This window comes from Euleptes europaea, chromosome 4 (genome assembly GCF_029931775.1).
Source record: "Euleptes europaea isolate rEulEur1 chromosome 4, rEulEur1.hap1, whole genome shotgun sequence".
Taxonomy (NCBI): Eukaryota; Metazoa; Chordata; class Lepidosauria; order Squamata; family Sphaerodactylidae; genus Euleptes; species Euleptes europaea.
The window spans coordinates 96,436,455-96,464,010 of NC_079315.1; the positions used below are offsets into that span (position 1 = coordinate 96,436,455).

At 44.1% G+C, this 27,556-nt stretch overlaps 1 protein-coding gene across 5 annotated transcripts in view; it reads left to right on the forward strand.

The window, feature by feature from the left end:
* PDE4D (phosphodiesterase 4D) overlaps window positions 1-27,556 on the forward strand; it is a 687,791-nt gene that overhangs the window by 517,028 nt on the left and 143,207 nt on the right. For all 5 annotated transcript variants that reach the window (XM_056847943.1, XM_056847945.1, XM_056847948.1 and 2 more), the window contains one exon: window positions 27,115-27,306. In XM_056847943.1, the coding sequence (XP_056703921.1) occupies window positions 27,115-27,306 (192 nt within the window). The remainder of the gene's footprint in view (window positions 1-27,114; window positions 27,307-27,556) is intronic.

Sequence of the window (27,556 nt, forward strand, 5' to 3'; positions counted from 1 at the left end):
CTGCAAAGCTACAGGGCCCTGGGCTATGGGGGAAGAAGAAGAGTTGGTTTTTATACACTGCTTTTCTTTCCTGTAAGGAGTCTTAAAGAGGCTTACAATTGCCTTACCTTCCTCTTTCCACAACAGACACCTTGTGAGTATGGTTGCCAGGTCACTCTTTGCCACCAGTGGGAGGTTTCTGGGATGGAGCCTGAGGAGGGTGGGATTTGGGGAGGGGAGGGACTTCAATGCCATAGAGTCTGATTCCCAAAGTGGCCATTTTCTCCAGGTGAACTGATCTCTATCAGCTGGAGATCAGTTGTAATAGCGGGAGATCTCCAGCTACTACCTGGAGGTTGGCAACCCTACTTGTGAAGTAGGTGGGGTTGAGAGTTCTGAGAGAACTGTGACTGGCCCAAGGTCACCTAGCAGGCTTCATGTGGAGGAGCGGGGAAACAAACCTGGATCACCAGATTAGAGTCTGCTGCTCTTAACCACTACACTACGCTGGCTGCTCCCATCTCCCATTCCAGGTGTCTGTGAGAGAGAATGTCCCACAAGCTTGGTTGGGGATCTTGGATTTATCATGCTGAACCCCATGGCTTTGAGGGAGCAGGAAATGGCCAGGTATGTCTGTTGCATAGGAATCTGGAAGAGGGGAGAATGATGTTGCAAACTGCTTTCATTCCTCATTGGGTCACTGGGGGTGTGGGGGGGAGGTAGTTGTGAAATTCCTGCGTTGTGCAGGGGGTTGGACTAGATGACCCTTCCAACTCTATGATTCTATGATATCTACCCCTTCCAGGATGCTGATAGCTAATGCTGGTATTGGGCCTCAACCAGGCTGAGCAGTTAAATGGTGATAGTGGCTCTCCCCTTTCTTCTTCTCCTCCCTAAAGTCAGCGGAACTTTTGAGACTTATGTTGCCAGATTGTTGTAGTTTGCCAGGAGTCTCTTAACTTTTTACAGTCTCATATCTCCATCCACTAATTAAAGCCAAGCATGAACAGTCAGAACGTTTGGGACATCTTTGTCCAAGAAAGTTGCTGGTTTATTTTTATAATGTTTTTATTTACGGTATCTTACTTATTGATGAAGGTTTTGATGTTTTGAGGTCTCGAATATGGTCAGACACTTCTTGGCATCTTTATTTCTCTCCAGTGATATTGTACAAATGTTTATGGGGGAAAGGACTTGCCAGAACATTGGTGAAGACATAGTTTCAGCATTGTAGATCCTTCCATTTTAGGGCAAGATCGTGTCGACTGGGTTGTTACATAGCCGCTCTAATCATAGCTATGTGCTGTCATGTTCCTGGATCCATCTTAGTATCTGATGATGTGGTACTAAGACATGTTGATCCATAACTATGCTTAGGGTTATTGGCAGGGAGTTTGTACTACAATGATCTTTTTTTTTTTTTTTTTAATAGCAAGGATATGTATTCGGAACACAACTAAGCAAAACCCAGTTAAAATGCAACCTTTTAAAAAACTTTGCAAGGATAAGTAATCTGAATGAACTTTCATCTGTCTTGGATCTGAACTGACTAAGGCAGATCTGGTCATTTTTCAGGCATTCACGATGATACCTGTACTCCTCTTTCAGTTTCAATTTGCTCATTCTGTCTTTTTAAGTGTCAATTGCCTGGGGTGGTAGGGTTGCCAGGTCCCTCTTCGCCACTGGTGGAGGTTTTTGGGGCGGAGCCTGAGGAGGGCGGGGTTTGGGGAGGGGAGGGACTTCAATGCCATAGAGTCCAATTGCCAAAGCAGGCATTTTCTCCAGATGAACTGATCTCTATCGGCTGGCGATCAGTTGTAATAGCAGGAGATGTCCAGCTAGTACCTGGAGGTTGGCAACCCTAGGGGGTGGTAAGGGGTAGTGGAGAGGCATCAAAGAGGAAAAGTGACTCAGCAGATTTATTTATGCATTTAAGACTTGCTTATCCCATCTGTGTGTCTGACAGGCTACCCACCCAACCAGAACACTTAGCTCATGTTTGCGCTCCACGGCTTCATCCTTGATGGGCATTTCTTTGCATAGTGTTTCCCCGGTTGTGTTGCTGGCTCACTGGCTTGGGGACTACTTCCATTCTATGCTAGCAGTGCTGCTCTTTGATACAGCCATTCCATATATCGGGTGTTCGCCTGATTATAAGGGTTGGCAAATGCTTTTCTTGTACCTGCTAGAACAAGGCAAAGTAAAATGGAGGCAAAGGTTTCAGCCTCGTTCAGTTTCCTTTACGCCAAGCATCTTCCCTTGGGAAGGAAGTAAAGTCTTTGCTTGCATCATCTCTAAAATAGATGGGCTTCCATGCCACTGGAGGGGGAGGCAGCAAGTGGAAGCTAAGGTTTCCACTCTTCAGAATGAAAGAAAAAAAGACAGGGCCAGGCAGGAGCCAAAAGATCCACGATTCAGGAAAACCAACTATACGTGAGTCCTCCTAGTCATGTTGAAGGCTGGGAGGATCTTGGTCATCTATAGATCAATTATAATAGCAAGAAATCTCCAGGTACCACCTGGAGGTTGGCAACCACAAAGTGCCATCAAGGCACAGCTAACCTATGGCGACCTCATAGAGTTTTCAAGGCAAGAGACATTTAGAGTCGGTTAACCGCCTGCTTTTGTGTTGCAACCCTGTACTTCCTTGGTGGTCTCCCATCCAAATACTAACCTTAGCTTCTGAGAGCTGAGAAGATCAGGCTAAGCTGGGCTATCCAAGTCAGGGCAAGATACAATCTAGCCTCCGGTATCCTAAACCTTTGTCACCTTCTAAGTGTCAGATTCCATCTAGGTGTGAGCTGGCCATTTCATTTCTCTTGGAGAGCCATTTGCATTTATAAAGCTTAGATGGGGCTGAGTTGACAGGAATGGGTGATATTTGGGACCAGTCGACTTGCCTCTTCCTGCCTGTCTTCTGCTGACAGGAAGAAAAACTTTTAAAACTAGTTGTGGAGTTTTTGCAAGCCCCAACCTTGAAATATTGGGATGTATCCCCAATGAAAAAAGTATTTCTCTACAGAGGACTTCATAGAAAGACTAAAAAGAGAAACAAGGACATGAATGAGAAATGTTCTTCAGTAGCAACAATCAGTATGTGAGTTCAGGCATCGTGCACATAGTTTGAGCTACAGATTAGAGAGAATGGTACCTCCCAGGTGCTCTTCCACTTTCTATATTTCCCCCTCGCCCTTGGAGTTCCCATACCAAGATTCACCTGGTGGGGGGAGATAGCATAATCATGAGGCCAGGGCTAACCCATCGCTTGTGGGGAGTAGTTACACCGGAACTTTGTCTATACTTTCTACTAGGGCTTTATGGGTTCTGATCCTATAAGACAAAAGATGTCCTAAAATGGCCAGCAGTATTGATTTAAGGTTCCTGGTATGTCTGGGGGCGACGCCTCTGCCCCTGCACTTACTCCAGTAGGCTGCAGGCCCCACCAAAGGCACACTGTGCCAGCAAGACCCACAGCTGAGGAAGGCGCCTGTCAGGTTGCAGCAGGGCCTGGCCTTGGCAGAGTCTACTCAAGAGTCTGCCAGCTTGAAGGAGCCCGGCCAGCTCTCAGCAGCACTGACCTTCTGAGAGGAGGTTGGGTGGGGCAAACAGCCCAGAGGGAACGGCCAGTGAGCTCATCACTCCAAGTACCCATTGGCCCAGGGGCTTGTCACTCCCCAGGGATGGATTGGGGAGGGAGGGCTGGCTGAGCCCAGGGTTGGCCCCCTCTTGGGGAAGCATTTAAAGGGTGTGCTCAGAAGCAGCCAGGGAGGATGAACCAGGTCCATTCCAATGCAGCAGGGAATGGGTAAATGGCTGAGCGAAGTGGGGAAATTGGGGGAAGAGGAACCCCCTCCTCTTCCCAGAGAGAGCCAGCATGGTGTAGTGGTTAAGAGCGGTGCTTTGGAGCAATGGATTCTGATCTGGAGAACTGGGTTTGATTCCCCACTCCTCCACATGAGAGGTGGACACTAATCTGGTAAACTGGATTTGTTTCCCCACTCCTACACATGAAGCCAGCTGGGTGACCTTGGGCTAGACACAGCTCTCTTAGAGCTCTCTCAGCCCCACCTACCTCACAGGGTATCTGTTGTAGGGAAGGGAAGAGAATGTGGTTGTAAGCTGATTTGAGTCTCCCTTAAGTGGGAGAGAAAGTCGGCATATAAAAACCAACTCTTCTCATCCTCCTGCTTCTCCTCCTCCTTCTTCTCTTTCTCCTCCTCCTTCTTCTCCTCCTCCTGTTCTATCCTGGGGCTCTATCCTGAGGCACGTTCCCTACCAAAGGCAACCCTGAATCTGGAGGATGAGACAGTCCCTAGGGCAGCAGAGCCTGACTTGGTGGTTGCCCAGAAATGTGGTTGTTTCCCTGTGCCTCCAATTGCATATAAGCTTATACTGGTATGACCTAGTGCCTGCATCACAGTGATGTTCTCTCACTATATCTTGTTCCTGTACTGTGCAGAGGAGTATGAAATTCAGGCTGGTTTTTGGGTCTTGAGATGGATTATTTGTAAGGGTTCTGAGTGAAGTAGAGCTGAGCCAGAAGAACTCTTGCCTTCTTATAAAACGACTTCTGTTTTCTTTCTACACTCATCACTGCCAAGGGTGGTTACATGATGGTGGCAATAAAACTTAGAAATTTGATGCTGATCAGCTCCAGTGTCGCAGGAAAACCTGCAGAAGGCTTTGCCTTCTTGTTCTCATTGCTTCTCCACTGCATCTCTCACAGAAATATGTGAGATAGGGTTGCCAACCTCCAGGTGGGGCCTGGAGATCTTCCAGAATGGCAACTGATGTCCAGGATACTGAGAAAATGGCAGCTTCAGAGGGTGGACTCTGGGCCATTATACCGTGCTGAGGTCCCAGCCCTCCCCAGGCTCCACCCCAAATCTCCAGGAATTTCCTAATCCTGATTTGGCAACCCTACTATGGAAGCTCTCAATTCAAGGATATGAGTGAACTCCTTTGAGAAATTTCATTAGCCTGAACTCTTAACGTGCCTCAAAATTTCTCATCATACTCCCATTGAATTTTTGGAGGATGATCACCTGAGCATGAACATCCAGATTTTGCTTGAATTACGCTTTGGGGGAAATTTGGTGGGAAATCTGCTTTGATGGGAGAATGGAATCTGCACCAGAAGGTGGGCTAAGAACCTCAGGCAGCAACCCTTTTTTCCCTCTGGCACTTCAGAACCTGGGGGAGGGGTGTCCAGCAAGAGGGGGGAGAGAAAATGGGCCTGTCTCCATGCACTCTGTATACCAAGACTCTTTACCAAATCCTTGTGCTGATAGGCTTCTATTGTGTGTGTGAAGAAGAGTGCACTGCACCAGAAGTCCAGCGTTACAAAGAGACACCAATGAAATGGTACTTATACATAACATGACTAACAGGTTTGACCAGCCAGGGATGAGTGGGCAACAGCTCTGAGCAGGTGGATTCTGGCTACCTACCTCAACCTTCCATTTCTCTTCAGCCATTGCTGCCAGAAGCCATAGAATCATAGAGTTGTAAGGGATTACGAGGGTCATTTAGTCCAACCCCCTACACAATGCATAGGCTTACCAGGTCCCTTTGCTCCATCGGCCCAGTGTTACAAAGAGACACCAATAAAATGGTACTTATACATAACATGACTAACAGGTTTGACCAGCCAAGGTTGAGTGGGCAACAGCTCTGAGCAGGCGGATTCTGGCTACCTACCTCAACCTTCCATTTCTCTTCAGTAATTGCTGCCAGAAGCCATAGAATCATAGAGTAATAAGGGATTACTCCATGCCCAGAAGATGGCCAAGATGCCCTCCCTGATAGAATCAGCATTGTTGACAGATGGCCATCTAGTCTCTGCTTAGAAACCTTGAGAAAAGGAGAGCTTACCACCTCCCAAGGAAGCCTGTTCCACCGAGGAACCGCTCTGTTAGAAAATTCTTCCTAATGTCTAGATGGAAACTCTTTTGATTTAAGCACCGGGCCCAGATGGTTTGACCGCCAGATATTACAAATGCTTTGAAGAAGAAGTAGCTTAACATCTGCAAAAGCTATTGAATTACATACCAGAAAGTGGAAAGATTCCAGAAACATGGCAAGAAGCGTATATCACATTAATTCATAATGAAGGAAATGATCCACTATTGCCTGCTTCATATAGACTGATATCTTTACTAAACATGGATTATAAAATATTTGCTTCTATACTGGCTGAAAGACTAAAGAAGAAGATAGGCCAAATCATACACTTTCATCAAACTGGCTTTATTCCGAAAAGACTTATGCGGGACAATGTGTGTTTCATTATTAATGCCATAGAACATGTAAAACAGAAGAAATGCAAAGTGGCTTTCATTTTTCTAGATGCAGAAAAAGCATTTGACAATATTCAATGGGACTTTCTATTAAAGACTATCCAAAACTTGAACTGTGGCAATAAATATATACAATGGATTCAGGGTATATATCAAAGACAATCAGCAAGACTAGTGATTAATGGGAAATTATCTGAAAAATTTGAAATTAATAAAGGCACTAGACAAGGTTGTCCACTATCTCCACTTTTGTTCAACATTGTCCTGGAAGTATTAACAACCAGATTAAGGCAAGATGAAAAAATTGCTGGCCTGAAAGCCTCTGGCGAGGAGTACAAATTAAAGTGCTATGCTGCTGATGTGGTCTTAAATTTGGAAAATCCGGCAGAATCAATAGTACATCTTATGAAAGAAATTGAAAAATATGGTCAGCTATCCGGATACAAAATAAATAAAAATAAAACGAAGATCATCTTAGAAAACATAGAAAACTTGGAGAAGCAAAATATTCAGCAAATAACAGGATGCAAAACAACAAAAGAACCGGTAAGATATCTGGGAATCTACCTGACTGGAAAAAATCAAACATTGTTAAAGGACAACTATCAAAAAACTTGGCTGTCAATACAGAATGACCTAGAAAGATGGACTAAATTGAATCTCTCATTCATGGGAAGAATAGCAGTAATAAAGATGAATGTGTTACCGGGATTGACCTTTCTCTTTCAAATGCTCCCAATACAAATAGAAGAAAAAGTACTGGCTGAATGGCAAAGACAAATTAACAAATTTGTGTGGGCTGGTAAAAAACCAAGGATCAACTTTAAAGTCATGCAAGATGAGAAGAAAAGAGGAGGACTGGCACTACCGAACATTAAGTTACATCATCAACCGGCAGCATTATCTTGGATTGTCGATTGGATGAAAGACCCAAATAAAAAAATGTTGAAGATAGAAAAGGGAACATGGGATTGTGGTTTCCACTATTATCTATGGAAAGCAAAGAAATCAGAGATCTTTGCACAGAAACACATTATTAAAGATGGCTTGATGAAGACCTGGATTAGGAACAAAAACAGACTGAATCCCTTGCCATCTCTAATCATGTCTCCTACGGTTACATATTTAAGTAAGGGAGAGAAAAAACGCACAGATTTGATAAGATATCAGGACATGTTAAATGAACAAGAGGGAATAAAATCTTGGGATGAAATGAAGCGGACCAAAAAAAATAGACTGGCTAATCTACAATCAAATGATCATGAAAATACGACGTTATTAACAGACCAAACTAAAAAAGAATACAGAATTTGAAAATCTAATTAGTAAAGAGACAGAACATATCTTGGGGGAAATTTACAAATTATTGCTTAAATTTGAAACGGAACAAGAGCAATGTCCTGCGAACGGCCCGTTCCCGGGCGTCGCAGACTCGGGCCCCACCCCGCCGCTCACCTGGAGCTCGGGAGGGCCGGGAGGCGGCCCGTCCCCGGGCGGCGCAAGCTCGGCCCCCACCCCACTACTCACCCGGAGCCCGGAAGGGCCGGGAGGCGGCCTGTCCCTGGGCGGCGTAAGCTTGGCCCCCACCCCACTACTCACCCGGAGCCGGGAGGGCTGGGAGGCGGCCCGTCCCCGGGCGGCGCAAGCTCGGCTCCCCCTCCGCCGCTCACCTGGGGCCCAGGAGGTTCCCACAGCGCACCGGAGCCGGGAAAGGCCAGCGGGGACGGGCGGAGGGAGAGACAGGAGGGGAAGATGCCCGGGAAAGAGGCCAGGCAGGAGAATGCTGGAGGCCCCAAGCCCCGGGAGCAGGTTGGGCATGGCGGCTCCTCACAAGTCCCTCCTCTTTCCCCTGCAGGCCACCAAACACCAGGAGGCCCCTGGGGGAGTCCAGGGGAGTCGCACCCTCCGGAGGCGGGCAGGACCCCGACTCGCGACGGATCGCCAGAGGGTTGGGCGTCGGGAGCCGCGCCTGGCGGCCCACTGAACCGCAGCAGGGCGAGAGTCGGGCGAGGGCGGGATTTCCAGGGGGCTCCTCCCACAGGTGGGCCCCGGAAGGAAGAGAAAACCCCCGGCCCATATAGGCTCAGGAGGGCGGAGCCAGAGAGGGGGGAAAGGCTTAAGAGGGAGTTGTGGGGTGGAGGCCGAGGAGGATGGCTGGCCAGGACGGGCTAGTTGTCTGTAGCCCACAACCCTGGCAGACTCAGACAGGGAAGCGAGCTCAGACTCCCCGGCTGAGTGGTCTGAGGCCGAGGAAACTCCTCAACTCCGAATAGACAAGCAAGACCCTGCCCTCGGCTCCGCGCTTCCTAGCCTGGGGCGCGACAAGCAAGTTAAAGTATGCATGGTCAAATGGATGGAGAATTTTAAGAAGGAGATAACAATGCAGCAATGGGAAAGACTATGGACTAGGTCAATTAAATTCACTGCCAGTAATAATCTGCGAGAAAACTGGTACAAACAATTTTTCAGATGGTATATCACACCAATGGATATTTAAAAGATAGATAAAACATGTTTGCTGCTGCTGGAAATGCAAAGATAAAGACGGAAATTATTTTCATCTGTGGTGGACTTGTAAAAAGGTTAGGAAATTTTGGATACAGATTCATCAAGAAATGCAAAAGATTCTGAAAAATCTAATTTCCAATTAATCTGGAAATTATGTTACTGGGGATGGCACCAGAGAATCTGGAAAACAATCATAGAGAACCTTTTGGATATCTGACGACTGCAGCAAGGATAGTACTGGCAGCATCATGGAAACAAGAGTCTGTTCCGGATTTAGAAAAGTGGCAACAAAAAATGGAAGAATATGCGGTGATGGCCAGACTAACTAATATCTTGAAAGAAAGAATGATTGAAGACTCATTGAAGAAATGGGAATGTTATTTTGAATATGCTAACTGGAAACTGTAGAACAAAAATTTAATAGTCATATATCTTGAATAAGTTGTAAATAAAGATAATTTTTTTTAGTATAAACACAGTTAAGTTCATCAGTGTTTAAGTAAATATAATAACTGTACAATGTTCATGTAAACTCATAACCTGAAGTAAGCACAAAATGTATGAATGGAAGTGTTTGTATATGTTTGTTATTTTTGCTTTTGAAAATGTTAATAAAATATCTTTTAAAAAAAGAAAGAAACTCTTTTGATTTAATTTCAACCCGTTGGTTCTGGTCTGACCTTCTGGGGCAACAGAAAACAATTCGGCACCATCCTCTATATGCAAGTGATGATCAATCCTGGACCGGCAGTACAAATTGAAAGTTCACTGTGACCAATGGAAACATGCCACCGCCTTATGTTTATGATTATATTTTGAGAAATCACTGCTTGTATTCTGCAAATATGGATTCATTTCTGGCAGCCTCTACAAATCCCCCTCTCCCTCGTTACGATGCTAGTTCAAGTTTGCGGGAGAGGATCTGAACTCCAGTGACCTGGCATTCCCACCCCATCTGTGCCTTCACTGTCTGATTAGATAAGACATTGGCCAGATCTTCTCAGCCTTTTAAAAAGTAAATTGAAACCATGCAGAGTTTTTCGAAACTGAGCCCCTTCCCCACCCACTGTTTTTACCCTGTAAGTGAAAAGAAGGATGGAACCCACCATTTTATTTTATTTTATTTTATTTTGAAGGTGTATAACAGCATGGGGAGTTCAGTTTCGATAGAGAAAACTGGGCAGAGATGGGAGGGATTATCCTCCCCTCCCCCTATGACCCCAATCTGCTGCGCAGGTGCTCAACCACTGAGCGATGCTACCACTCCATTGCAATGGCAGCTGCAACACACATCACTTTCGTTGTTGCCGTCAAGGAAACCGACTCTTGTAAAATCATCAGTAATGTAAATTTGTAAATCATCGCTAATGTTTATGTAGCACTTTGAATATGTTAACCATATTGTGACGTTAATTTGTTTCCTCATTCGTATTCCCACCACTATGGTAAGGTGTTTCACAGCCAGGGCTGGTGCCAGTCATTTTTGCGCCCCAGGCAAGGCCAGCTACTTCGGCTGCCCCCATTGCTAATCAGTTTTCAAAAACAGATGTCTTGTGGGGGGGGGGAGCACAAAACTTTTTATAAGACATTGTAATTAATTATATTCCATAACACTTTTGTGGTAAAAAGGTAAAGGTCCCCTGTGCAAGCACTGGGTCATTCCTGACCCATGGGGTCACGTCATATCCCGACGTTTTCTAGGCAGACTTTGTTTATGGGGTGGTTTTCCAGTGCCTTCCCCAGTCGTCTTCCCATTACCCCCACCGAGCTGGGTACTAATTTTACCGACCTCAGAAGGATGGAAGGCTGAGTCAACCTTGAGCCGGCTACCTGAAACCGACTCCCGTCGGGATCGAACTCAGGTCGTGAGCAGAGCTTGGACTGCAGTACTGCAGCTTTACTACTCTGCGCCACGGGGCTCTTCACTGTTGTGGTACTTAAAATAAAAAATATAAATTGTCAGTTGCATTTTTTTCAGGAAACTAATCTTTTTAAAACTGTGCCCCTCTTGCTATTTCTGCACCCCTCTGAGGTCTACGCCCTAGGTGACCGCCTAGTTCGCCTAATGGTAGCACCGGCCCTGTTCACAGCCCTTTTTTTAATTTTTGCTACAAAGATTGAAGCTGTGATAGTGTGACTTTTCAAAACCACCCGATTAAGTCACTGTTCAGCCGGGATTTGACTGCTAGCCTAGCCCGGCAGTCATTAAATCAGTCAGTGTTATTGTTTTTTTTGCAGACGCGGTAAAAAAGAAAATACAGTCATCCTCGAAGCATACACAGACTTCAGTACAAGAAGAAAATGATTATCTTAAAATTTATTACCCGACAGACAACGTCCCAAAGAAGTTACTTGTAAAAACATCACCATGACAACATACAACAGCTGACAAAAAGTCTTGCTGCTCTGGACAGCACGGGCTCAGTTTGCAAGAGACAACATGCATCTGGGCATAGTAGATAACAGTCCCAGATTAGACTGGCAGGCACCTTAATCCTAAATATATTTAATCTTAAAGATTAACTGTGTAGCTGCACCAACGCACACAGCGGCTCAAGGTGACACAGCTACACTGGCACCCCGTATGGGGCAAATCTGATGGGATATGTGTACAGGGAGGGGGCAGCTAAAATCCCATTATCACAGTCTGAAGGCATGTCATGCAGCCAAGCAAGGTTTTGATCAATGTCTGGATGAGAGATGATCTGGTAAACATATGGATGGCATTTTGCGATCCGTGGAAGCACAGTCAGATATGAGCTTGATAATCACTGTTGTCTGTAAGCTGGGTTTGTAGTAGAGAGTGGTCTGCAGACCCAGCTGCAGCTTTTTGTGGCCCCAAATGAATCTTACATCCATAATGGGGTGCTGGGTATATGTAGTGTCTGATAGATGGTTCAGCAAGTTGCTTTCTCTACAGCTGCTGCCATCCTCAGAAGAGAATGGTGAACTATCTTCAAGTACTTGAAGGGCTCTCATATAGAGGATGGTGCCGAGTTGTTTTCTGTTGCCCCAGAAGGCTGGACATGAACCAGTGGGTTGAAATTAGATCAAAAGAGTTTCTGTCTAGACATTAGGAAGCATTTTCTAACAGTTGGAATGGTTTGTCAGTGGAACAGGCTTCCTCAGAAGGTGGTAAGCATCCCTTCCCTGGAGGTTTTTAAGAAGAGGTTAGATGGCCATCTGTCAGCAATGCTGATTCTATGACCTTAAGCAGATGATGAGAGGGAGGGCATCTTGGCCATCTTCTGGGCATGGAGTAGGGGTTACTGGCGGTGTGTGTGGGGGAGGTAGTTGTGAATTTCCTGCATTGTGCAGGGGGTTGGATTAGATGACCCTGGTGGTCCCTTCCAACTCTATGATTCTATGGTTCAACAGTAGGCTGCAGTTATCATTGGTGGGCTTCAGCAACTGTCCAGGTTGGATGCTGGCATGAAGATTAGGGTTGCCAGATCCCTCCTGGCAACTGGCAGGAGCTTTCAGGAGGTGGGTGCAGGGGGCAGCAATCTGCGTCCCAGCGCAATGACATCACTTCCGATGTGATGCGGAAGTGCCAGCATTGCATGGGGAGACCCTCTAGCACTTGTCCCAAAACTCTATGGGAGAGAGACAGAGCGTTCCCCCCAGTGCGATGCCAGCACTTATGCATCGTGCCGGAAGTGATGACATTTTGCGGCGGCGCAGCTCACTCCCCCCCTTTCCACCAGCCTGCTTCTACCCGCCAACCAGCTGAGTCTCAGCAGGCAGTGGCTGGAATTGGCGTGGGATTGCCCAACATTAGCAGGCACCTGGGAACCCTAATTACGATGCGGATTGGTTCATTGGTTGCCTGTCATGCCCTTTTCTGTTTCCTCTTAGCCGTTTTCAGCTGTTGCTCTGCCTTGTAGTACCTTTTTGATTGTGCTGCATCATTAATGTCAACCTACGTCAACTCAGAATCCCACAGGGTGTGACATTGCTCTGCCTTCACATTGACTGGGAATACAAAATAATCAGCTTATTTGCTGGCTCAAGGCTCCCAATCATCTGGCTGCTTAAGTTCATTGTCAAAGCTCTCTGCTGGCACTAGAGTTGTGTCTGTGGATAGGGCTTCATCTAGCAACGCTGGGGGCTGAAAACATGAGAATGTGGCTTGCAGTGGTTTTTCTCAGAATGTTAGACACATGAATACACATGAAACTGCCTTACACTGAATCAGACCATCAATCCTTCAGTGTCAGTATTGTCTACTCAGACTGGCAGCAGCTCTTCAGGGTCTCAGGCAGAGGTCTTTCACATCACACACTGCCTGGTCTTTTTAACTGGAGATGCTGGAGATTGAACCTGGGACCCTCTGCATGCAAAGTAGAGGCTCTTCCACTGAGCCACAGTCCCTCCTCTAACCATGGATGACTGGCAACATATAGTGATTGAGGCAAACATAAAAGTTATCTTTGTTCTCTAGCATCCTCAATATAATCTGATTATGGAATACCCTCTCCAAATATACTCGAATAGCTCCTATTATATTATCCGTTAGGTGGCAGGTAAAAGCTATATTATTCTTGTGTTTTTAGTTTTGTTTTGTTTTTTGTGATGGCCTCATGTATTTATTAAAATGTGTTTCGATTTACCGTTGCATATTAAGTTTTCTGTAGAGATTATGTAGTCTTTCTATTTATTGCATGTAGGCTGCCTTGGAAGTGTTACAAGATATGTAGACTATGAAGAAATAAATTGCTACAAAGTTCCCTTAAACTTCATGGCTATTTTGCAGTTTGCTTCACTGTATTCCTTCCTAATAGTGCAGTTTTGCTCAATTGGCTTTTTGTGCGTGTGTGTTCTCACATAACCCAGGTGAGTTTTACTTGTCCTTTCCTTGCTATACCACTGCTCCTCTTAGCAGGAAATTATTTAAAAGGACAGTTAAATGAGTTGCAAACAATACACAATTAGTAATAAACTAAATACTGTGTGTTTTTTTAAACCATGCTAGTCAGTATTCATCAAAGTAGTCCTTAGCAGCATTAATGGCTGCTGATCTTTTTGGATTCTCATGACTGAAGAAACCCTAGTGGTGAAATGGGTCTATTACCGGAAACCCGTCTCTCTGCATCTGTTGCTGCACAATGTTGCGGTTTTGTCTCTTTAATATGAATATGGACATTGAATGATTACATATCAGTTCTTTGCAATATGTATGTTGCTTAAAGGTTCAACTAAGTCAATTTGAGAATTGTTCATGTTTTACTGGCATATGCCGTACTAATTAATCTGATTCATGTAATTTGGTGGCAGTCAACCACTCTTGGAGACGTTGGTTTGTTGTAGAATATTTATTTATTTATTGTAGAACAATTATTCATATGTGAACTATAACTACTTATTGTACAATAAAGGTAAAAAAGGTAAAGGTCCCCTATGTAAGCACCAGGTCATTCCTGACCCATGGGGTGACATCACATCCCGACATTTACTAGGCAGATTGTGTTTACGGGGTGGTTTGCCAGTGCCTTCCCCGGTCATCTTCCGTTTACCCCCAGCAAGTTGGGTACTCATTTCACCAATCTCGGAAGGATGGAACCTTGAGCTGGCTACCTGAAACCGACTTCCGTATGGATCGAACTCAGGTCGTGAGCAGAGCTTGGACTGCAGTACTGCAGCTTACCACTCTGCGCCACTGGGCTCCTTATTGTACAATAGAGTTTCATAAATGTATTCATTTATATTGTTTAGCCATTAGTGCTGTCCTTGTTTAATAACGATCTTTTTTGGTTGGCAGCATTTTCTCACGTACAGTTCTGAAAAAAACCAATTCAAACCCGTTTGGCAGACGTTCAGGTAGCTTGGTTCCAAACAGATCGGACCGGGTAATCGGCTCATGACTGATTGTCACAGTTGAGTGTAATGTTTGATTATGAAAGACGTCCACTGGAAAATTCACAGCATCCCTTGTTGCAGGAAGGGTTTTTCATCTTTGCCTTCCCCTTAAGTCATTCACCGACTCAAAGGGCACACAGAGTTCTGCAGTGAGTCCAGGAAGACTCTTTGTCATAGAGATGCTTTGAGGTCCTTCTGTTTCCTCAAAATCTTCAAAGCTGATTTTCTCATTTGTCTCCAGTTATCACAAGCAACTCTTAATTCACTTATATTCAGTGTGCACTTAAAGTTATCTTTTGTCAAGGCAGGTCTCATAAAAAAACCTTTGGTGATCAAAGCTAGAAGTTGTCAGTGTTGCTGGACTTCGCTTGGCTAGCTTAACTGTTGGGTTGTTTGTATCTGTTTGAGGGCAGTTCTCGATCAGAAGAAAGCCTAATTATGTTTTAAACACAATGTTCTTTATCTTTCCTCTTGATCAAACCAAAATGAATCCTGCACAGGAACATTCAGTGCTGTTTTCCCCCCTTACATGTACAAACGTCATATTGGAGCATTGCATTTTAAGTTTTAAAAAAAAAGTCCTAATCTAATTTGTTGATCTACATTCAGTGAATGTACAGATTTAGGAAAATGGAGTATAAATGAATACTCCTTTTCAGTTTGAAGTGCTGCCTGGAGGAATGTTAATTAACTTTCCCAGGAAAAAAAATGTACACGTCTGCAGTCGTTCCAACCTTTTTTGCCAGTTGTGCAACGGCATGAAAACGGAGCAATCTCTACATTCATTCCTTCTGATTACATAATAGAAATGTGTTGTGCCACCACAGCCTTTTCACCTCCTCACCTTTTGCCATTAAAACTACTTTGAAATGTCCCATTCATTCCTTTTTGCATGAAGACCAGCAATGTAAAATGAGGCTGGAAAAAAAAATCACATAAGAACATAAGACAAGCCATGCTGGATCAGACCAAGGCCCATCGAGTCCAGCAGTCTGTTGACACAATGGCCAACCAGGTGCCTCTAGGAAGCCCACAAACAAGGTGACTGCAGCAGAATCCTGCCTGTGTTCCACAGCACCTAATATAATAGGCATGCTCTTCTGATCCTGGAGAGAACAGGTATGCATCATGACTAGTATCCATTTTTACTAGTAGCCATGAATAGCCCTGTCCTCCATGTCCACTTTCCTCTTAAAGCCTTCCAAGTTGGCTGGCATCACCACATCCTGGGGCAGGGAGTTCCACAATCTCGTATTTGCATGATTGGTTATTTTAGCTATACCATACAATGAACTATTCTTTTCTCAAAATGTTGGCATTTTGATCGAGCCTTCATTAACGATCTTGTTTGTAATGTAAATGTTTTTAATAACATTTATGAAATGGGCAATTGTTCAACAACTAATTGTAACAGAGATTCTCAGTGTCCGCCATTAAGGAAGGATCCATAAACCATCCCAAACCACCAAGCAGTGTGCTGATACACTGTAGGGACTAGCTCAGACCCAGCTAGCAGAAGCTTGGGTCTGAGAGGTTAACAACAGGTGTGGGTGGCACGCATCGCTGTCTTCTGCCAGCCAGGAGTGAGCCAAGCCCTTGTCCTGTGTCAGAATTCTCCTCAAGTAGCTGTCTAAGTGGCTGGGGCAGACAACAAGCTCTGTCAAGAATAAACAGCTTACATACCCTATATGATTTCATGCATTACTGTGAGAGAATTAACTTCAGTAGTACCAATTGTGAGGGAAGATTGAAAAGCACCGTGCTCTTCATCTGGAACAAGCCAGCAGGAAGAAGCAGAGGTAGAAAGGGGCCTGGCGGTCTTTGTTCAAACATACATCTGAGTCACCAATCAGATGTGGCCACAAAATGGTAAATTCAGTTTATAGCATCTCCCATTGTGGTGGTAAAGGACTGAGGTGTTGTGGAAATAATTGAGGAAGGCCTCAGCTCAGTATCCAAGGTTTGAGGTTCCACATTGAACAGTGGTGTACTCAACCAAGGATGTGGGGAAAGGGCATCCGAATGGTCTGTCTCATAAAAAATAACTTTAAAGAGCTGGACCTTCTCAAATGAAATTCAGAAGGGAATAATCAGGCTAGGCAAATTATAGAATAAAAGGCAAAGCAACCAAACAAGGTAAAATTAAATTCAGTAGAAGGTGTGTAAGGAGTCCCATGGCATAGAGTGGTAAGCTACAGTACTGCAGTCAAAAGCTCTGCTCACGACCTGAGTTCGATCCTGATGGAAGTCTGTTTCATGTAGCCGGCTCAAGGTTGACTCAGCCTTCCATCCTTCCGAGGTCGGTCAAATGAGTACCCAGCTTGCTGGGGGTAAAGGGAAGATGACTGACAAACCACCCCGTAAACATAGTCTGCCTAGTAAATATTGGGATGTGACATCACCCCATGGGTCAGTAATGACCAGGTTCTTGCACAGGGGACTACCTTTACCTTCAGAAGGTGTGTAAGGAAATAATGTCCACTTGCATCTGGAAAGGTGGGTCTAGGATTTTGCTACTTTAAATTCATTATGTTTTTATGGCAGTTCAAGACTTTTTGTTACATCAAATTATTCTAGCAACTGTACTAGAATTTCGTTTTCCGGGTGCCATTATTTTTTACTGCTGTCTGTTTTGCTGGCCCAGAAAGTGAACAGCAAATACAGATCACTTGGTCTTCGTTACTAAACATTCATTAATAAAATGAGCTGCTTCATAATGAATCCTGCTCAAAATCTCATTTTTAACAGGACTTTTTGCTTTTGCAGATATATTTTTAAATCTTGGCCAAATGGAGTTCTATTAACTGCACTATCTTCTTCATCTTACAAAACTACAGGTTACATTAAAAGATAGCTTTTGGAAGCACTGTGCCAACATCCCCTCAGGAGGTTTTTTTTAATGGAATATGAAATCATAATTCTACATCTAAAGTGCTCAATGGCCATTTATTTGCCATTTATTTTGGCAAGATACAGACCAAAGACAAGTGAACTGCAGCACTAAACTCTGTTTTATCTGATCTTCTTCAATTCATTGGGGACTAGCTCTTGAAATACTGCAGCCTTTGCTACTAAAGTGTAGTTCAGCAAATTAAGTTATTGGATGCTTGTAGTTAATTTGCTTTGGCGAGGAGTCTTCTTTTGTTCGTGATTTATTAACGTTTCTGGCATTTTATGCTTTGTAGCTGACAGCATTATTAGCAATATGACATAAGTTGCACAGGCAAACTGTAGCCCTTTAATTAAAAGGTTTTTAAAAATAAATGTTATGGAAACAAGTTTCAAATTAAAATTTTTTAACTGAATGGTTGCCACCGAGCTTTATGTAGGAGTATACTAAAGATCTTCTGCCTGGATAGCCCGGATAGCAAATTGAGTTTATTTGGAAAACATCATACAATGTAATTGTTTAATGTTAGTTTTAAACCATTAAAAATGTGTTTCCAGTTGTTCTTAAGTTTGTGACATTCTTGAACCCCTAACTCAATACAATTTTACTGCAAGCATGTTTATGAAGAAAATAAATCCATAAAACTGTTACAAATAAAATGCCTGCTAATTAAAGGCTGTCTGAAGCTTCACTTTGGGGTTAGGAAGAAATTTTCCTCCAGGACAGAATGGTCAGGGATCCTGGAGGGAGTTTTTTTGGCCATCATCTGGACATGGAGTAAGGGTCACTGGGGGGGTGGGTGGGAGGTAGTTGTGAATTTTCTGCATTGGGCAGGGGATTGGACTAGATGACCCTGTCTTTTATTCCATGAGCCATTTTCAGGCGCTATGTCTCTGGTCCTCCTATGCCGAGTCCTGGGTGAGTGAGCTACATGCAGTCCTCTCGCATGTGTGATCACCATGTTGTGTGATACGGGCAGTGATGTATATATGTGTATATTCCAGCCACAAGTGTACACCTTTATATGTACTGGAGCTACAAAATGTGCATTGTCCTTTTAATGTGCATTGTCCTTTTTACACAAAATGGTGATCTCCAGGTGATAGAGATCAGTTCCCTGGGAGAAAATGGCTGCTTTGGCCATAGGACTCTGTGGCTTTGAAGTCCCTCCTCTCTCCAAACCCCGCCCTCCTCAGGCTCCACCCCCAAAATCTCCAGGTAATTCCCAACCTGGAGCTAGCAACCCTAGTTGAGGGTAGGGTTATGGGTGGGGGGTGCACAATGCCACCTTCAGAACTGCCAGGTTTTTTTCTCTCCCACTGCTGCTCACAGCAGTGACAGGCAGCAGGGGGTGGGGACAGGAGATCTCCTCTCCCCACTGGGGGCTTGACAGTCCTAGTTGGAGTCCCCTGTACTAGTGCATGCAAGTCGCATATTAAAATATACAATATTTCTCAAGTTATAGATAGCTGCAATGATTGTTACAAGAGTTTGTGATGTTAAGCTATGTAAAATGTATTTAAATGGATTCAGAACATCTGAACTATTTTTTAAAAAGTGACAAAACTGAAATTGATGTGGACAATTAAAGAACACTGGTGAACCTAAACTAGAATTGAATCCAAATGTTTACTAGTTTGATGTCAAAGCCTTGATCTGCTAATTTTAGCAGCTCCCACACAGAGTATAAGGGCAAGCCCTTCATCAATGGCATTCTTCCAAGCTCTCCTATCAACTCTTTGTTCACTCATAAGGCTGTAATCAGGATTTCCACTATCTAGGATGAAGCACTTTTGAAGCCTTCCTCCTAGGCTCCAATAAATAGGATGTCTAATTTATATTTAGGTAGAAAACGTCGGTGCATTCTAGAAGACGCCAGGAGATAAGCACAAGAGGGTGTGTATCATCGTCCCGTGATCTAGGTTGTTAAAGGAGATGCAGGCGCTAATAAATCAATTGTTGCAGCTAATCAGAAATAACTGTGAAGTGATTAACAATCCTCCTTTCCCCAATTAAACAGTGAGAGAATACAGGTGTAACTCTTGCCATTGGGGGCCAAGGAGAAGATGCGCCAGCTTGCTTGGTGGTTTTTGAGAATTAAAAATCATATTGAGTTGAATCCAATGAACTGTGAACAGAACAGGTTCATGCCACTGTTCTCTTACCTTTCCCGGTGCAGCTTCCTGCATTCTTTGAAAAGCTGCTCCGGTTGGTTGGGAGACCTTCATGTATAGCAGGGGTAGGGAATCTTTTTTCCGCCAAGGGCCATTTGGATATTTATAACGTAATTCGCGGGCCATACAGAATTATCAACTTAAAAATTAGCCTGCTATATTTGGTCAAACATTTAGCTAAAAGGCACGACCAGAGACGGCTCCGAGTGTCTGCCACATAGAGTGACTCACTTTTGAGCTCTGCTGTCCCCAGCTGGGCCCAAGAGATTCAGGCAGGGCAGCATCCTTCTGAGCTAGAGATCTGCCAGGACCCATGAAGGGCCAGACCAAATGATTTCACAGGCCTTATACGGCCCCCGGGCCTGTCGTTCCCCACCCCTGATGTATAGAGAGGTTTGAACCATGGGGGGAGGGGGGCTGGAGCTAGAAGGAGGAATCACAATGGACGTTCTTCCCTCGCCTGAGAGTTTGCTCCATTCCTGGAAGAGCTTGGTCAGGACATTGAAGGGACAAGTTAATTTCCCCGCAACTGGCAGCCCCAGGCCCTGTACCCCCCCTCTGCTTGTGGGAGTACCCCAACCCTCAGGATAGGGTTGCCAACCTCCAAGTAGTAACTGGAGTTTTTCTGCTATTATAACTGATCTCTAGCCGATATAGATCAGTTCACCTGGAGAAAATGGCCGCTTTGGGAATTGGACTCTATGACATTGAAGTCCCTCCCCTCCCCAAATCCCACCCTCCTCGGGCTCCACCCCCAAAACCTCCCACCGGTGGCAAAGAGGGACCTGGCAACCTTACCTATAGATAGGGTTGCCAACCTCCAGGTACTAGTTGGAGACCTGCTATTACAACTGACTTCCAGCCGATAGAGATCAGTTCCCCTGGAGAAAATGGCCACTTTGGCAATTCTATGGCATTGAAGTCACTCCCCTCCCCAAACCCCGCCCTCCTCAGGCTCTGCCCCAAAAATATCCAGGTAATTCCCAACACGAAGTTGGCAACCCTGCCTCAGGATCAGATTTTGGGTGGGAGCAGATGGATTGTTGGGGGAGGGATCCATTCCACGAACTTGTTCCATTTATGTGTTGGTTGGATCCAAGCCGTCATATTTTAATCAAGAACAGGCTTGTCACAATCACAAGTTGGCAGGTGCTGTGTTTTATGTTGTTCCTGTAGCTATAAAGAAACTATAGGGTTGTGTTAGTTGCTTTCATATAGTTTCCCTTTTTTCAGTCGGTAAATTCTGTAGCAGTGACTCCCAGCTTTTCCATTGTAGGGAACCCTATCAATAACATGAGTAATCAGGGTCGGGGTCTCTCTCTCTCTCTCTCTCTCTCTCTCTCTCTCTCTCTCTCTCTCTCTCTCTCTCTCTCTCTCTCTCACACACACACACACACACACACACACACACACACACACACACACACTTACTTACTTACTTACTTACTTACTTACTTACTTACTTGCTGGTAGCTGTCGTGACAATGCAAACCTATTTGTAAAGCCCTGATTGATTAGGGGTGGTTTAGCAAGAGGAGCTGAGCTCAGCTTTCATCTTCCTTCCAGCTCTTTTAAAAAATTATAAACTTGCGCAGTTTTGCAAGCCAAGTCAGTTATATGGCAGTGGTGCCTTTTGAAGATATACCTATTTTTAGTTTATACTCAGTTGTTTGTGCTATCACATGTAAACGACAGCTGTCTCATGTATTATGAATATTTTAACACCTTTAATCCTTGATCTGTGAAAATGAGATCAGAATTTTTACAACATATTCAAAGAGACTGAAAACTTCTAGAGAAATGATCATTAATCTCTGGTCAGCTCTCAACGTCTTTCTTCCTGGAAACTCAGCTTTTTCACTGTTTTGTATGCATGCCATACAAGCCATCATTTTCCTTATGAAATAGCTGTATGATGTAAATATGAATCTAGGTTCTGCATCAATATTAAATTCAATTGGTGAATTGCCAGTTCCCTGTTTTCAGTTTTGGACCCCCCTCTAGTGGTTAAACTGTTGTATTGAAATAAACACATATAAACACTTGTGACAAATTTACAGATTTTCTCAAGACTGTGTTGCTAAAAAAAATCCCAGCCCAGCCCTTTTCAGTACTGTATACTTAATTTAAAAGAAAACAAAAGTAGTTTGGACTTTGATGAAGGGTGAGGAATCTTTCAGTCCTTATTTTGTCTCTTGGGATTTTCAAAATATATCAGTCTCTTTTTTTAAAAAAAATCTGACTCTCAAACGCTGAAGAAGTGTTCTTCAAAACGTTGCTCCGCAAATCAATCAAATAACTACTTTATTATCTAATTATACTTTTGCCATATATCATGATCATATGATATATCACATGGCTATGTTATAATCCATCATAATTGCACTTCACAAAAATAATGATAACAAGCTGGGGGCACATGAAGAACAACAGCAGGTGAACAACTGGGAAATCATACCTCCCCTCCCTAAATCTCTTCTTCCTGAACCTCTAAGCCAGGGATGGGGAACCTTTTTTCCACCAAGGGCCATTTGGATATTTATAACATCATTCGTGGGCCATACAAAATTATCAACTTAAAGATTAGCCAACCAAGCCCCAAGCAGGCAGTTGCCCCAGATGACCCCCCCCAGCATGGGCAAGCAGGCAGGCATCCAACCGGCGGTGCACTCGCCCACCCGGTGGCACAGGATGGTCTGTTGCACCAGCTGGGCATAGCCATCCAGCCACACGCCGGGTTGCTCCTGCTCCGCATGGTCGGGGCCAGATTTTACAGTCGGCTCCTGCTACCTCCGCCTGCAGGGATGAAATGAGGACACACGGGCTATGAACCCCCACCCGTGCATTCTGGCACCGCCCCCTTTAACCCCTCCATTGCCACCACTTCCACCCCCAGCCCTCTTGTAGTACAGAGGGAATATGTTTCTCCACAGCCCGGGTGGGAAAGGGTTAACACAGTTTCTTGGGCGGTCCTAGCAGCTCCATAACTAAGGACTCTTCTGCAAGGGGGAGAAAAGGTTCCTTTTCTCAGCAAAACAAACTCACATCTGCCTTGAATAGAGGATATTCCTGTCCATGGGAGGGGACGGATTGCCAGTCTTAGATCCTTCTGAGCTAGAGATCTGCCAGGACCCACGAAGGGCCAGACCAAATGATTTTGTGTGCCTTAAACAGCCCCCGGGCCTGACGTTCCCCACCTCTGCACAAAGCTCTCACCAACTTGAGCAGGCTGGTCTCTTTTCCTTGTCCCCCCTCCCTGTCTTTCCTTTTACCTGACATACATCTGCTCTTAACAGTTCATCTCTTCTGGAGGATATTGATCCCCAATCAGGCCAAGTTTTTAAGGTTTTATTTCTTTGTCTTTTGGTTTTAACAAAGTCATTTTTTTCCCTGAATACACCAAGCAGCTGGTGACCCCTACGCACAGTGGGTGGCCGAGTGTTGTGGCCTTTATCAACATAGGATCCTGCCTGTCTAGTTCTCGATATAATAATAGGCTCTTGAGAATTTGGGGAGGGCAGAAATAAATCGTTTGGGAATCCCTACCTCAACCTGTAAAACGTTCTCTTCCCACCCCCCTTTTCTCCTCTTAAACTGACACTCACGAACATGCATATACATGAAGCTGCCTTATACTGAATGAGAACATCGATCTATCAAGGCCGGTATTGCCTACTCACACTGGCAGTGGCTCTCTGACATCTCAGGCTGAGGTCTTTCACCTCACCTACAACCTGATCCTTATAGGAAATGCTGGGGATTGACACTGGGACCTTCGGCATGCCAAGCAGATGCTCTACCTCTTATACACTGCCCCTCCCCCATGCTACTGCACTCACCATTCACAGTGCATGTAACGTAGTGCTTGTCAATCTAGGCTGGGCGGTGTTGATAAAGTCATTCATGTCTGTGTACCTCAGGACATCTGAGTGAATAACTATAGAGCCTACCTCACCCACATGGTGGCTAGACAGTTTACTGTTATGTGTGTGTGTGTTAAGTGAAATTTTCCATTCTGCTGATGGAATAATTAGTGTGGATTGGACCCAGTCGGTGTGAATGCTTGGTAGAAAACAGATATTGTAATAATAGTAGTGGAAATCACTTTACGTATGTGCATTGCAATGGCTGAGTTACACTGAGTCAGCAAAAACCGATTATTGACATGGGTTCTCTCAATAGAAGCAGCATGCAAGAATCAAGCGTTTGTGTCCATTGCAAATCATCACAGTAGCATGCAAAGTATTAATGTGCTTATAGGGAGAATACAGAATTAACAGACTAAAATTAGCATTAAAGGAAAGAGGGGAAACCTTCACAACTGCTCAACAGCAACACACACACATACCGGGAAAAATAGTAAGGCAGTCACACTTTTTTGTACACAGGTGATCCATGCCATAGCTATGCAATTTGTAAAGCACAGGAAGCTAAACAGGGTCAGCCCTGGTTAGTATTTGGATGGGGACTGGCAGAAAGAATATGAATGCTCAGTCACAAAGAGAATAGCACTAGCTCAGGCAAAGAGATACTTCCAGGGATTGGGATTGGGTGGGATGCTGCCAATCCAGCAATGAGTGGTTAGAAACACTGGGGAAGGAAATCGGGTAAAATCTCCTCTGGCACAAGAAGCATTTTACTCCGCTGATTAGAAGTGTTTCCTGTCAAGTTTCTCTCCTGATTCATTTCCCCTCCCTCTGAGTTTTGAACTCTGTAAACCAAACAGCCAGGCACCAAAATAACAAATATTAATTAAATATTGTAATTGAACTTTCCTTATTTGTTTTTGTTATAATGACAATGAATAGAGTGTTTTTATTTCATGCTGTTATGTTTTTGGTACTAACCTTCAAAGCCCTTAACGGTCTGGGACCATTGTATCTGCGGGACCGCCTCTCCATATATACTTCCCAGAGAGCTTTACCATCTGCCGGGAATAATCTGCTGGTGATCCCTGGCCCCAAGAACATCCAGCTGCCCTTGACCAGGGCCAGGGCCTTCTCAGCTTTGGCCCCAGCCTGGTGAAACTCCCTGTCTAACAAGACCCACGCACTGCGGGGTGTGGGTCAATTCCGCAAGATGTGTAAGGCAGAGATGTTCTGCCAGGCTTATGGTTGATGACAGCAATGGTTACCATCAGAAGCTGGCCTTTACCCTCCATCCCCATTCCCCCTCTTCCCCCTGCCCCTCCACCTCCACTTCCTATCTTCCCCTATCCATTTTCCAGTCCTTCTCCTTCCTCCACCTAACAGGATGGCTGTGTGACAGCTGCCGGAATAGCATTACTCCTTATGGGAATTAACAGGGAACCAATAGATAGATTAGATTAACTGTTATACTCAGCGTTATTTTAATTTAGTGATTTTAACAGTGTTGTGTATTGTTGTATATGCCTATCTATATATCTTATGGTGTTTGCTGACCTGAGCCCGGCTCTTGCCGGGGGAGGGTGGGATATAAATAACATTTATTATTATTATTATTATTATTATTATTAGTAGTAGTAGTAGTAGTAGTAGTAGTAGTAGTAGTAGTTAATGAACAAATAAACATCTGGGGAAACATATATATACAGGAGTTCCGTGCATTTATTAAAGGGCACAATTTTCTATATCTGAACTACTCTCTACAGGTCAAAATAGACAATATACGGGGAAGTTTATATTTCCTTATGAAGTCAAGTAATATTTCTCAGTATTTGTGCATGCATGATTTAAATCAGGAAATGGGCACAAGGAAAACGGTTAACCTACCTTTATCCAGCACCACAGTCCAGATTTGTCTAAGTGGGTGGGTGATCTTATTACAAATCTCCGGCATCTTATCTAGTTTTGCTCTAGACCTCACAAACAGCAGAGGGCGGTGTAAACCTGTGCCTGAACAGTATCTCTTCATATTGCTGATGAGGGGGTTCTTAATACTTATAAAATAATTCCGAGCACAGGAAAATAGAAGGATTCAACTTAGCTTTTTTCCTGGTGTCCTGATTTCCTGAGTGTAGAAATATACATGCACATGGGGAATTGAGTTCTAAAGATCTATAACCCAAACATTGGCTTTACCCCATCACCAACGGATTGCGAGAAATGGGCCTTAGTTTCCAAGCTGTTGTGAGCACCTTTGTCTGTAGGAAGTGTGATTGCAGATAAACATTGCAAGCAGATTACAGATAATTTCCTGTGGCATGTAAACAATCTTATGTAAACCATCTTTTCCATTTAAGAATGGGAATAGAAGGAAATGGTTCCCATAACGCAGCTTCTCCCATCTCCTCCATTGTCTTGTTCTTGCATCAATGTCAGCTTTTCTAATATATATTAAATGGCACCCACCATTAATTTGGTCACCAGCTGTAGATTTCCCCAGTATAAACATATCTTAACTGGTAAAAGATCTAGAAGGCAGATTTAGGAGATTACCAAGGTCAGAATGGGGATGTCCCTGCAAGTCGGGTGAAGTTGAATCTACTGCGCGTGTCTTTTTCAGGTGCTCTTTCTATCAGGAAGTCCGATACAAGTTAATTTCCCCTCTCCATAATCTAAAAAAGGATAGCTCCGAGGAAGGGAGACTGAGGAGTCTCTTATGGGAAGGATCAGACCAGAGGGTGAAGCAAGTAGCGAAATTCTGTGCCACAATATATAAGATCCGTCAGACAAAGCTGGGGCTTGGTAATTTAATTTAAAATGGAGAATGTTTTATTAATTCGACATCAGTTTAAATTGTATAAACTGTCTATGAATCATATATCCTATAGTTTTAGTTACTGTGTCTTCTCCAATTTTAATTCTGTAACTGATATGAATGTTTTTAATGGCATTTGCCTTATTAATAAATGAATCTGAACTGGTAAAAGATTATTCACAGTGGGTAGCCATGTTAGTCTGTCTGCAGTAGTAGAAAAGGGCAAGAGTCCAGTAGCACCTTAAAGACTAACAAAAATATTTTCTGGTAGGGGATGAGCTTTCGTGAGCCGCAGCTCACTTCTTCAGATACAGCTAGAATGTGAATCCATCTGTCTTTAAGTAGAGGAGAGTGAATTCAGACAAGCATTAGTATGTAAATGTTAACAGTATGTAAATGTGAATAGCAGGCGTGATGGGATTAGGTGTGGTATGCAGAAGAGTCTGTGATGTCCAGGGGAGAGATGGGTGTGGAGAAACCAGCATTGGTAATGAGCCATGAATGCAAGGTTTTTATTCAGACAGATGGATTCACATTCTAGCTGTATCTGAAGAAGTGAGCTGTGGCTCACGAAAGCTCATACCCTACCAGAAAATATTTTTGTTAGTCTTTAAGGTGCTACTGGACTCTTGCCCTTTACTACTGGTAAAAGATTATAATACCTCCATTCGCTGCTCCAAAATCTGTTGGGCATGAAGCATTAAACTTGTCTTCTTTCTTACAGTTTTGACGTCGACAATGGCACCTCATCGGGACGGAGTCCCTTGGATCCCATGACAAGCCCAGGCTCCGGGCTGATCCTCCAGGCTAACTTTGTTCACAGTCAACGTAGAGAATCCTTTCTCTACCGGTCAGACAGCGATTATGACCTCTCTCCAAAGTCCATGTCCAGGAACTCCTCCATCGCCAGTGATATGTAAGTATTTGATTCAGAATCCAAAGTTGTCTCATGTGATAACACAGGCCACTAACACGTAAAGCTGTCCCCCAGTCCATCAAAGTCAGTATTGTCTACTCAGACCAGCAGCGGCTCTCCAGGGTCTCAGTCAGAGGTCTGTTCACATTACCTACTTGCCTAGTCCCTTTAACTGGAGATTTATTAAAATCAGGAGCGGAAGGTTCAATTAAGGGAAACTCTAAAAAGGTTAAAATGGTGATCTTAAAAC